The sequence below is a fragment of the Python bivittatus genome, unplaced genomic scaffold (assembly GCF_059951505.1).
Source record: "Python bivittatus isolate LINGU-HERP-01145 unplaced genomic scaffold, Pbiv_v1 ctg000330_np1212, whole genome shotgun sequence".
Lineage (NCBI taxonomy): Eukaryota > Metazoa > Chordata > Lepidosauria > Squamata > Pythonidae > Python > Python bivittatus.
This window is the reverse complement of record NW_028277058.1, coordinates 20,666,368-20,678,238: the sequence shown is the minus strand read 5'-3', so window position 1 is coordinate 20,678,238 and position 11,871 is coordinate 20,666,368. Positions and strand designations below refer to the sequence as shown.

The 11,871-nt window shown below is 32.6% G+C and overlaps 1 protein-coding gene across 4 annotated transcripts in view; it reads right to left on the bottom strand.

The window, feature by feature from the left end:
* CPSF6 (cleavage and polyadenylation specific factor 6) overlaps positions 1-11,871 on the bottom strand; it is a 43,514-nt gene that overhangs the window by 7,638 nt on the left and 24,005 nt on the right. For 2 of the 4 annotated variants that reach the window (XM_007423394.4, XM_007423396.4), the window contains 3 exons: positions 11,313-11,428; positions 9,907-10,060; positions 8,679-8,871 (listed from right to left, as the gene is read on the bottom strand). In XM_007423394.4, the coding sequence (XP_007423456.1) occupies positions 8,682-8,871; positions 9,907-10,060; positions 11,313-11,428 (460 nt within the window). In that variant the 3' untranslated portion in view covers positions 8,679-8,681. The remainder of the gene's footprint in view (positions 1-8,678; positions 8,872-9,906; positions 10,061-11,312; positions 11,429-11,871) is intronic. The other 2 variants (XM_007423395.4, XM_007423397.4) reach the window with 1 other exon arrangement.

Genomic DNA, 11,871 nt, shown 5'->3' with positions numbered 1-11,871 from the left:
ACTAAAATTATTTCCATTGGTAGGTAATATTTTTTAAAAAGCTACAGGTAGTCCTCACTTAATGACCATCCGCTTAGTGACCATTCAAAGTTACAACCATGCTGAACAAAGGGACTTACCACTGGTCCTCGCACTTACAACCATTGCAGCACCCCTGCGGTCATGTGATCCTGATCTGGCCATTTGGCAACCAGCTTGCACTTACGACAGCTGCAGCATCCCAGGATCACGTGATCGCCATTTGTGACCTTCCCAGCCTGCTTCCAGCAAGCAAAATCAATGGGGAACTGCATGGTTCACTAAACAGCCATGGTGATTCACATAATGACCATTGCAAAAAAGGTCATAAAATCGGGCACGACTCGTTTGACAACCGCCCTGCTTAACAAGAAATTTTATGGTCCCTATTGTGGTTGTTAAGCGAGGACTACCTGTATACCAGTATGTTGTGGGTTGAGAATATAATACAAAATCAGACTGAAAACTTTGGTTCATATACTGAAAAAATATTCAGTGATTTAAATCTGTGTAGGAGCATTGCTATTTAGTGACATTTTCCAATATTTATATTAAAAATTATTACCAGAATGGTAATATGGCCTTGATATTAGAAAGTTCCTTTCATAACAAGGGATTATCATGTCTTCCTTCTATTAAATATCCTAAACATTCATAATGAAATATTTTCTGCAACTGTTTTTATTGGCCAATTTATTTCAGTACAGATTTCTGCCTGCTGCAATATGTAAGTGCAAGTCATAAAATCCAATAGCGTTTCCAATTATTCAAAGGCTGCACTATGGCTTCACTAAATAGCAAATCAGTCCTTTTGAATACTTCTCTCTACTTCTATCGCTATATGCTAATAAAAATGTAAAGATAAGGCAGGCTTCGGAAGTGTGAGAGATTAGGCAATTTCTCACCCTCTCAGCCACTTCCTACTTTCATTCTGTAGAGCAATTTATTTCCCAGTCTAATTATCTCTTGTAATACCAAACCCAAGTAAATTATTTCTTTTGATTTTGAAAAGGGCAGGCAGAATTTATGGACATGGTGGAGAAGGACAGATGCAGTCTCATACAATACACAATCCCAAAACCCTGACCTTATTTTTACAACCGCAAGCCCATAACTTTTTAGTTTATTGCATTCCTTATATTCAAAGCCTGACAAAACACTGAATTTCAAATAAACGTCTCAATAAGATTAACATCCATACTGTAACATAAACACTTATTTTTCAAGCATACATCATGCAACCTTAGTTGCAAATCAATATTCTGTGAATCTTTATGCTTGTTATATTTTAATGGATTCAAGTATGTTAAAAAGAAATGTATACTTTATTTTCTTGCAAATAAACTATATTTTGGCTTTTCTCTTCCAAGGAGTCTGGCATTAGCGTTCAGTAGCATTCTGCTTTTGAGAAGGAAAGTGTATTCCACCAAAAGTCGAGTTATGTATGTCTACTTTTTCTGTTCTTACTCACTTTTATTTCTACATACAATAAGTATTATACAGTTGTACATTCAAAATGAAACTTTGATGATATATCTTACTTTGTTTTTACTCTAGTAAGAACAAATATTTATTAGTTTTGTCTGGAGTTTGTCTATTTATACTGCTACATTACAAAACTGAATTCTGGCTAAGTTAAATTCCATATACCAACATAGAAATCCTTTGGTATGGCCATTTTTCCCTTCATGCAAGGGATGAAGAACCCAGGAAATTACAAACTTTTATCTGCAATCTAAGCTAACTTCCATACTGTCTGAATTAAAAGCTTTTATAAAACAGTTTGCATTAATGGGAAGCAGCTTCCTACTGATTCATGTGGTAGAAGAAACACAACAGCAAAAGAGACACCATATGGATGCATAGTTGTGCATAGCCAGGATCTGATTACCTAATTCAATCAGAGCCACAATTTCACATAATTTCAAACTGTAATCATGATAATGCACAAAAATAGTCTTAAAATTTCACATATTTCTCTATATTTTCACAGGTATAAGAGAAACTAATAAAACTAAAACTGCAATGAATAAAATAGAACAATACTGATGAATTCCTTAAAAAGTTCTCAAACCACAGTAAGCAAGAAATGCAGTCCAATATGTTTGCTGAAAAATGAGTTTCAACCCCATGATCCTTGTCACTTCCAAAATCAAATTACCTCATAAAAAGAAAGCAGTTCAACTAAATTTTGTTATGAATCTACCAACAAGGGAAATTGTGCTCACAACCACAATTATGAGAAAATGAAGAGACTGGATTAACATAAAACCCATAACATAAATGTAACAGCAAAATTACTAACACGCATAAGATTGTTATTCACTTTGCCAATATAAGTGTTCACAAAATAATTCTTATTAAAACTGATAGATGATTAATTATATTTATAATTATGCACATTTTTAACTACCAGTTCCAAAGAGCACCATTAAAATATAAATATTATAGCAAAAAAGACATAAAATATACAAGCACCTAAATAAGAATTTCAAATACAAATACTGTATCAGGTCTTTTAGGTTTAAAAGAAATGCTTCCTGGCAAAGATTTTAAACAAAAAATTGGATTATAAAAGGGAGAAACATAGCTGTTGCCCACTATCTAATCCAACCAGCTCTCCTCTCTATACATTTCATTGATTTTAGAACAACCATTGCCTCTTAAGAGAGTAGTAACAGTATTGACTAACCCAGCCATAGCATATACTCATTTAAATGAATATAGGTATTTAATACATCTATCCAATCCATTTGATATTACAGTTTACCAGGGTCATGAACAGAATGTAATCCAGCTAAATTCTAAATATAGGTTCATTCATCTGATATGCATCTGATACATAATTACTCTGATCTTGCATCTTTCTTTATCTGTATAGTTTATACAAAATAGTTAAGGAATGAAGTAGTGCAACCTTTATGCCTGGATAGGGCTGATGATTATAATCTTCTAGATCTCATTTATTATGTGTGTTGCCTATATGTAAAATGCTCAGGAGATGGAGGAATCTTATGTTCCCACTTTTCATGAGATATTGCAGCCTTCTCCATCTGGCACAGTCTATATATGCTGGACTATAATTTCCATCATCCCAAGCCAGTATAACCATTTCCTGTGCTGGCTGGAAAATGCAAACAGTAACCCAACATATCTGGAAGTCACCACATGGTGAAAGCTATACTGAATGTGCAAATACCAGTATCCTTCCCAAGAATGAAACAATAATGGAACAATATTCTTCAGGCAAAGATTTTTTTCTGTACATAGAGAAGACAGTTTAAGACATGCTTTGTTAAAAAAAACAAAAAACAAAAACAAAACAAAACAGAGACAAAGAAGCCACATTTTAAATTTTATACAAATCTGACCAAGAATAATCCTTTGGTCTGTGCATTCAAACTAATAATGAGGTTTGCTTATAGTGGTTTGAGATAAATATATTGTCAAATCGAGCTCAAACTCTATGCACACATTGATCAATGCTAGGTTGTTTCATCCTCTTTTTAATTTAGTACCAAGACTGCAAAAACTGAAATCACCGTAAGCAAGTAAGTAAAAACACCACATTTAAACTTCCAAAATCTGATATCTTAGTTAAAAATCTTGTTTGTAATGCATATAATAAGCACCAGAGCTTAAGAAGTTCAAACATTTTGAATTTCCTGCATTTTTAAATGCTTATTCAGGACAAAGCACAAAATTAGTAAGTAGCTCATCACATGAGATAATCTACAATTTTCATGCTTGAAGTAATTTTAGGAATTGTGATTATTATTTCTACATAATCATCTTGCTATCAGCTTTTAATCTAAATATGTGTATTATCCAACACAAATATGATGATGATCTGCTGGCAGTTTGCACATGAATTGCTGGGATTTTTGGTAAATAAGTACAAGAAAATAGATACATGTCTGAAATATTCACAATTTTCTTGTACTTTTATAATGACAATTTACAAAAGACATAACAAAAAATACAGAAATTTATGAAAACATCCAAAATAATCAAGTAAGCAGAAGTACATTGTCAAGGCACATTAAAAAAAAAACTCATTAATCACATTAAAACCACGTAAAAATCCATTTTGGATCATTCAATGTATCACTCATTGACCCCTAAACAAGGCTGGAAAGTTACATCTGATTTCAGAGGAGCTACATAAATACAAATAATTCCTATAGCTGTAGTAAATGTGGGTGATTTCATCTTAGATTCAATCATAGGAAGAAAGAGAAAACAGATTTCTGAACTTTCAGAAACTCTTGTGCAAAGATGAGCAGTAGAGTTCTCACAGTGTATGACTCAATATATATTCATATTACTCATAAAAACTAAGAAAAATAAGGCTGAGTAAACTGTATAAACTTCAGAAGGCCACATAATAATGAATTTTGGTGAAGTATTTACAGAAGAGCTTATGCAAACATGAATTCCTCTGGGTTTGAGGATAATATCCTGCACAATGCTCTTCCACCTAACTCATAAATATTTTTTCTCTTATGGGATGAAAAAGATATTTGACACAACCTAATATGGCTAATTAACATATTTTATTGGAAACCACTAAAAATATACACTATGTGTATGTTCAGTATCCTTCATATATTCTAGGTTTGTATTGCAAATTCATTAAACAACTGAAAGAAAATTGTACCACTATGCTACAGGTACATCTAGTTGTACTACTAATTACCAGAGAACACATCCAGAACTTAAGATTATGTACTGGCTGGCATGTATAACATCTAGCTTAATAAAAACAAAGATGTAGGTAAAAATTGAGATTTAAAACTATATCATTTATCCTTCAAAATACTCTTTGGATAATAAACTGGAGTTTTAGATGGACAACATGTCAACGTAGATGGGAGGTATCATCAGTCACAAAAATACTGCATAATTTAAACTTTGAGAGGAATGCTTGGCTCATTCTATAATCAACACAGATTATGACTTTGTTCCCTCAACCATCTTCCTTTATATCAAAGCTCTGGTACCTTCATACAACACAGATGGTATAATTATATCAGATTCAGAACTGTGCCCAAAACATGAATCTTTAAAAAATAAAAATGGGTTTTACTTCAGAGAAACCAAAGATAACTTTCAGAACAGATTGCTTTGAGTGATATGATTAATACACAGAACTCTATTTGTATCTCTCCTTGCAGCAGACATTTTATTCTGTCTCACAATGGCAAGTGCTGCTTATTTTCATAATTGAGAAGATGTAACTACTTTTATGTAAATTTCCCAGTGCCTTTCAAAACCCCAAATTCAAATCTTCATTCAAATTCCTCCTAAGAACTGTAAAGTGAAAGACTGGGATATTATATTTTATGGTTAGATTATAAATTATATAGTAATATATTTCATATTTCTAGAATTTATTTTTAAATATAATTACATTCTATTATTTCAAACTGTGAAATCCAGAAGATTTTTATTGTAAGTATAAGGGGAAATCATATCATTTATATTCTGATTAATACTTAAACTCATTATAAAGTTTGAACTTACTGTATTGAAACTGTGTAACTGAAAAGATTCTGTAAACTGGAACACCAGCTTCATGTAAACAATGAAATTCCAAGGATATAAAAGCAAATTATCATTTCAAACAAATTTTCTCCAGTCTGAATTACAAGTGCAAGGATCACTCTACATCTATTCAAAATGTTTTAATAAGATATAACAGCGAAGGCCAAAGTATTACGTACTTACACGTAAAACCCTTTTTAATTTCCTATTATCTGACAACTAGGCCAGAAGCCAATGGAGTTGTACCTCTTTCCACTTATCAACAATAGGTGTCTTAAATGGGATGGAGATAGCTGAGCAAGAAAAAGAAGTTCAAAACCACACTGGGCATTTGTAATAGAACAGATAGAACTTACTAGGCTTTTAACATCAAGCCTTTTATATAAAACAGCTAGGGTATATTCAATATTCTTTAACTGATATGTGCAACATAATTATATTTATTAAGAAACATGCATCTCAGGATTAATTCAAGGTAATCACCCTTTCAGACACTGTTTAAATTAGGAGGATGGTGACATGGATAGATTAGCTGGATATTAACTGTAACTTCTAAATGCATTATTAAGCCCCTGAAAACTTCTGCCTCAATAAATGTGATATTTAAGATATTTTTCTTTCACTTTGACACAAATAGAAATAATGTGGCCTTCCAAATGCTGACAAGAGTACAACTCCTATAATATCTGATAAAAATTGGAGTCCAACATCATCTGGCAGATCCTGATAATATATCACCCTCTGGAATTTGGGGATATGTTCATCTAAGATAAGAAGAGGATTTTGTTCTCTTCCCATCATTGACAGATACATATTTTCACTGATAAACATGCATAAAAGGAAACCGCTCTTACATTTATAAAATGAATAGGAAAACTATAATGACTGATTCCCTATGAAACATTCAAATTGTGTTTGTACAATCACTGGAACCAGTCACTGCACTAAGATACTAAAATACCTAACTACTGGCCCCCAAATCTCCCCTCAACACATACAAAGCCCCCTTCACTGGCCATACTGGCCCCTGTATCATTTAGTAAAATACTAAGCATTAATAAATAAGGCTGGAAGATAATCCTACTGCTGTATAGTAAATTCCTGGAACTTTTATACTTGAAAGAAGTACTACAAGTATTTTGGATTGAAAACCTGCATTGCCCACATAACCTTCCATAAAAAAAATTGAACAAATTGAGAAAGATATTGCAGGGTTATCAAGTGAGGAATACGGCTCACTGAAAGTCAGCTGTAAATGTAATTCTTACTTGCAAATAACAAACATTTGTAAACATCCTACAAAAGAAACAGATCTTGCAGATAAAATTAAATAAGCAGAGCATGCAGGTCTACAATAAATATTAGGTGCCATCTACTCAGAAAAGGTTAAGAGGACAATCTGTAATAAGAAAATCTAATACATTTTTCATTTTGTATTGAGTGTGCTTGTTATTATTCTTGTAAAAGTTCATGATAAATCCCATGTGACAAGTGCAAAAAATTCTGAAACTCAAAAAGATACCTGATATAATGTGTGACAACACCTGTTCATATTCAATATGCTGTACTTCATCAGTATGTAACATGTTAAACAGCTATGCCTACAGAAGTAAACAGTCTTTACTAGATATCTGAAAAAAAAATCTGGAAGCCAGGAAATAAATGTCAATTGCTATAAGATAAAAATGGTACATAACAAATCTCTAATGACAAACTTCAAATAATTTTTTACTGTTGGCAGCACGTTCAAATAAATTTTCAGGCTTAAAGAAAAGGCAATAAACTGATACAACTAGAGTCTTAAAGGAATGATAATAATTTCTTAAAGAAAGTGGTACCAAAAAAGTAGCCTACTGTCATCTAATCTATTGGAACTAAAAAATTAGAAAGCATCAATCTTTGGAAACCAAGTATTAAGCCCATCTTAAATGTGACATTGTTGACTATACTCTACCCTACTTAAAAAAAAATAAATCAGAAACTATGAATTATATTAAAGACCACTGTATATTTCCTTGGTGTGAAAAAAGCATGCAAGGTTTACCTAGAATGGAAAAATAGCCAGAGACAGCAAGTTGTCAAATAAAAACAGCAACCCTTATGATTGCATAGATGGAATTGTATTGATACATTGAACTAGAATCTCACTACTCTCTAGGCTATAAAGAGGTCTATTAAAAAATGAGAAAGTTATATCAACTATTGTAATTAAGAAAAACACCTCATACTGAAAAGAAAAATCAGGAATTCTATACAAAGCTTTTGTAGTAATAACTAATATAACAAAATATATCACAGTTTTTCAGAATTTCTAATGTTTAGAAAGTACTGCATTAATCAACATCTATTTTTAGTTAATCAACATTTAAACAGGGTAGTCAAACAGAACTTGAAAGATGTAGAAATTTAAGTTCTAAAAACTTTCACTGTGTCTGCAACTTGACTTCCACTAGGTATGTTTTTTTTCAAAAGATAAGGCCTAATGCTCAAATCTATGAATGAACCCAGTGGTTTCAAAAGGCTTCAAGTGGAAACCAATGTGATCAACAGTTAAGCTCTTAAAGCATATCCAGATAATGCAGTGACTCAGAGGACGCAGTGCTAGACGATGCTTCAAAATTAGCAACAACTGACTGCAATAGCTGTTGTTTCTTGAAACCTCCTAGTTTCAAGTTGAGCTTCCTATTACTAAATGAGAATTTTGTAAATAATATTTTAAAAATCTGTAGTTAAAAAGCAAGACTATTCCAAAACTGGCTCCTCAAATCCTAAAGAAAAACTCATGTTGTTCTCTTTTTTGCGAATATTTATGCAGAGGACGTGTAATAACAGAGTCAACTAGATCCTACAGATATGAATTGGCTATGTGGCAATTAACTGCTACTAAAATAAGACAACAAAAAGCGCATATCATATCCAAAAAGAAATTCATGCAATTAGCAGTGGAGGGAAAGGGAAGAAATGGTTGGAGATACCACACTCATGCTTACCTGACCATACCTCACAGTGAGAAATGTGTTCAGTACAGCATATTGCTACACAATTCAAGAATATATATTTATTAAATTATTTCAAGAGTAGTAAACTCATAATCGAGGAACAAATCTGCTCACCTCTTAACGATGACGATATTCTCGTTCTCTATCACGCTCTCTATCGCGGTCTCTATCACGGTCACGATGCCTCTCGCGTTCACGGCTTCTTTCCCGGTAATAATCATCATGGCGATCTCTGCTACGAGATTTATGGCGTCGGCTTTTCTCCCTTGACCTACTATGGTCTCTCTCCCTTGACCGTTCACGTCTTCTAAAAGAAATTACTTCCTTAATTCTCTCAAATCACTTATATATCTTGTAACAATAAATCTAAAATCTGTTAAAGACCTTGAATAAGGAGAACCTTGTCACAGTACAACTAAGTATGATTAATGTGTTTTACTAGCCCTACTTAAGTTATAAAAAATGCTTTCTTATTTTAAGTGCAAGGAATAACTGTGTTACTATGGAGGAGAAAAGGCAGGGTAGAATTTTGTAGTACTAATTAGGAATATGCAAAATGTTCTGGGCACAAAAAGCTTGATGCATGAAAGAGGTGGTTCTGGATCGTCCATGCCTGAATCAAAACATGCTTCTTACTATGTTTTGGTCCATCCACAGAATGAAACAGGGCTATTTTACTCCATGCATAGAATAAACCAGGGGTTTTTGCAGGCTGGTGGGTCAGCAGCAACAGCTGAGAGGCAGAAGGCTAGGGAAGGTGCTAGGATGCTAAGGTGGACCAATGATACATGCAGTGCTATGCTAAAAAGGGGAGAGAAGAGGAATGTATACCAGCCTTGCCTTACTTGCCCATGCATATTTTATCTCATCCAAAATCTGCAAGAACCAAAGTGTTATGGGTTTTTTTGGTTCTGCTGAAGTATGGCTGAGGTAAAACAGTCTAGCAAAACTCAAGAACACAATATTTTTCCTATCTTGTGTATTCTCTTCGTACTAATGTTGAAAGAACAGTGCATCTCTTTCAAATGGGTTCACTTCAGAGCTAACTGGTGTTCCAAAAATATTTTCTTAATTCCTACTCTAAAACTTCATCACCAAATTTTATAATTTTAGTTCCATTCTAAAATGTATATTTACAGTAGTTTAAATAGACTTGATACAGCATTGAATAGAATGTGCATATGGCATGATTAGAAATGAATTTTCAAATTTTATATTTTCCTAACCAAAACATTGAATGCGAGAGATAAAAAGGTGTCTAAAAACCATACCACTTATTCAGATATCTTCTTGTCCTACTAAAATTTAAACTTTAGTCAAGATTTTTACATGAAAGGTTTACCTTGACCCAGAACCATAAGACTTTGATTCAATTCCATGAAGACAATCTTGCAGAGAGCTAATAAGTACTTTGCAGCGATCATCTGCAGATACTTTGGACTGTTTAATTAATGAAATTGCAGTCACCAAGGTTTCTATAGCACTTCCATATTCCGCTGGAAAATAAAAAGTGGGTGAACAGATATGTTTGCTTAATATAAAAAAAAAACCCTATTGTCCAAATATTTTCTACTCCTCTTCCAAAATGCATTAACTGAGATTAACATGATACAAATATCAAATATACCACCTCAGATTATAAACTAGACCTTAACATGAATGAGTAAGATTCAATCATAAGATTTAAGTCCACCACTTAAAAAAACACAATTAAAGACTAGGGAAAAAGATTCCACTCTCCTATTCCTCCTGGCATTAATAGTCTCTGAATAAAAATATTTTTTAGAAAAGCATACCATCATATATGCCCTATGATATGAGTCCACTCTCCCTCTCCCTTCAATCTGGCATTATACAATACACAGATTTTCTTATCCACACTTTGTATAAATTAAGCAACATTATTAGATATGTGCCACCTCTACTATTCCAAAAAGAATCAGATTACTCAGTGGATTAAAGAGCTGATGTTACTTGCAATTTATGAATTATAGTTTACACTTTACAGATGTAGATTACATATGAACAATTACAATGAAGTATGGCTATCCTTTATGGAAACTGTTATGTAAAAAAAATTTCAACTTGCATGCAGACACATATGAAAAGCCATTTTATATATAATGCCAATTTTGTTGCTATTATATTGCTTTCTTTCTTTTAATTATTACTTTCTTTTGTTTTGCTAAAAGCAAAACATTTAAAAATCCAAAAAGCATTTCATAATTAAAAATTAAAAGAATTTATGAAGTGAACAACTGGTAAAGCTTTAAAATTAGGTAAAAATAATGAAAAAAAATTAAAGTAGCAGATACTGTTAAATGCTTTCTGAAAGGATAGTTTCAATCAGAACTGAAACACTAATAGAGGGGCCAAACGTCAAGTCTATGGCATAGAATTACACTCCCTTGGTGCTTCAGAAGAAAAGCCTCACTTCCTTGCCCTTGGAAGTTATATGTAAGAAAATAAAGCCACAAAAATTACTTCTCCAGATGAATTTGATGTCCCAGTTCATATAGGAGGAAACAGTCCTTTAGATAAGCATAGCAGTAAGCAATAAATGACTTTAAGTTTATAATAAATTGACCAGAAAGCTCTATTTCCTATACATATTTATTTTTTTCCAGTACATCTCTGACTCACGTGTAAATATAGATTATAGAACAAGAGTCACTGGTCTGAGATGGGAGGCTGTATAAATTGAACGAATAAATAAATAAATAAAGTCACTAAATTAAATATACTGACCAGCGCTTGCATCTGATACAGCTCTTGAAATGGCACTGCTAGAGATAGCCCTATTTCTATTCATAATTTCTTCAAATTCTGCTTCACTTAAAGGTGTCCTTGCAGCATCTATTTCTCTGCAAACAGACACAAGTTCAATTTTTTTTTTACTTCCATCAGCACAATTATTTCAATAATTTAGTATGGAATCATAAGCAAAACACATAAAAGAAAGCTTTTTGTTTACAATGCAAAACCTGCAAGCTAGAGAAAAAAAAGTATACTATCACAAAAGCAACAACTCTAATTACAGTTGAAATTGTAATTAGATATATTTATGCAGTGCTTTCCATCTTCAGAAAGCTTCAGATGCTTATAAAACTTCTGTCAATCAATGTATGATCATTCAGGTACAGAACTGAAGTTTGCCCCAATCAACAAGATATCAAACAAATATGGCCTCAATGCATACACTAATTGTTTTTGTTATAAGAAACATAATGAGTAAATTGTGCCAAGCATTAAGAATACTCTATGTTCTGTAATGATACAGTATACTTAACATAAGCAAGGTGATATG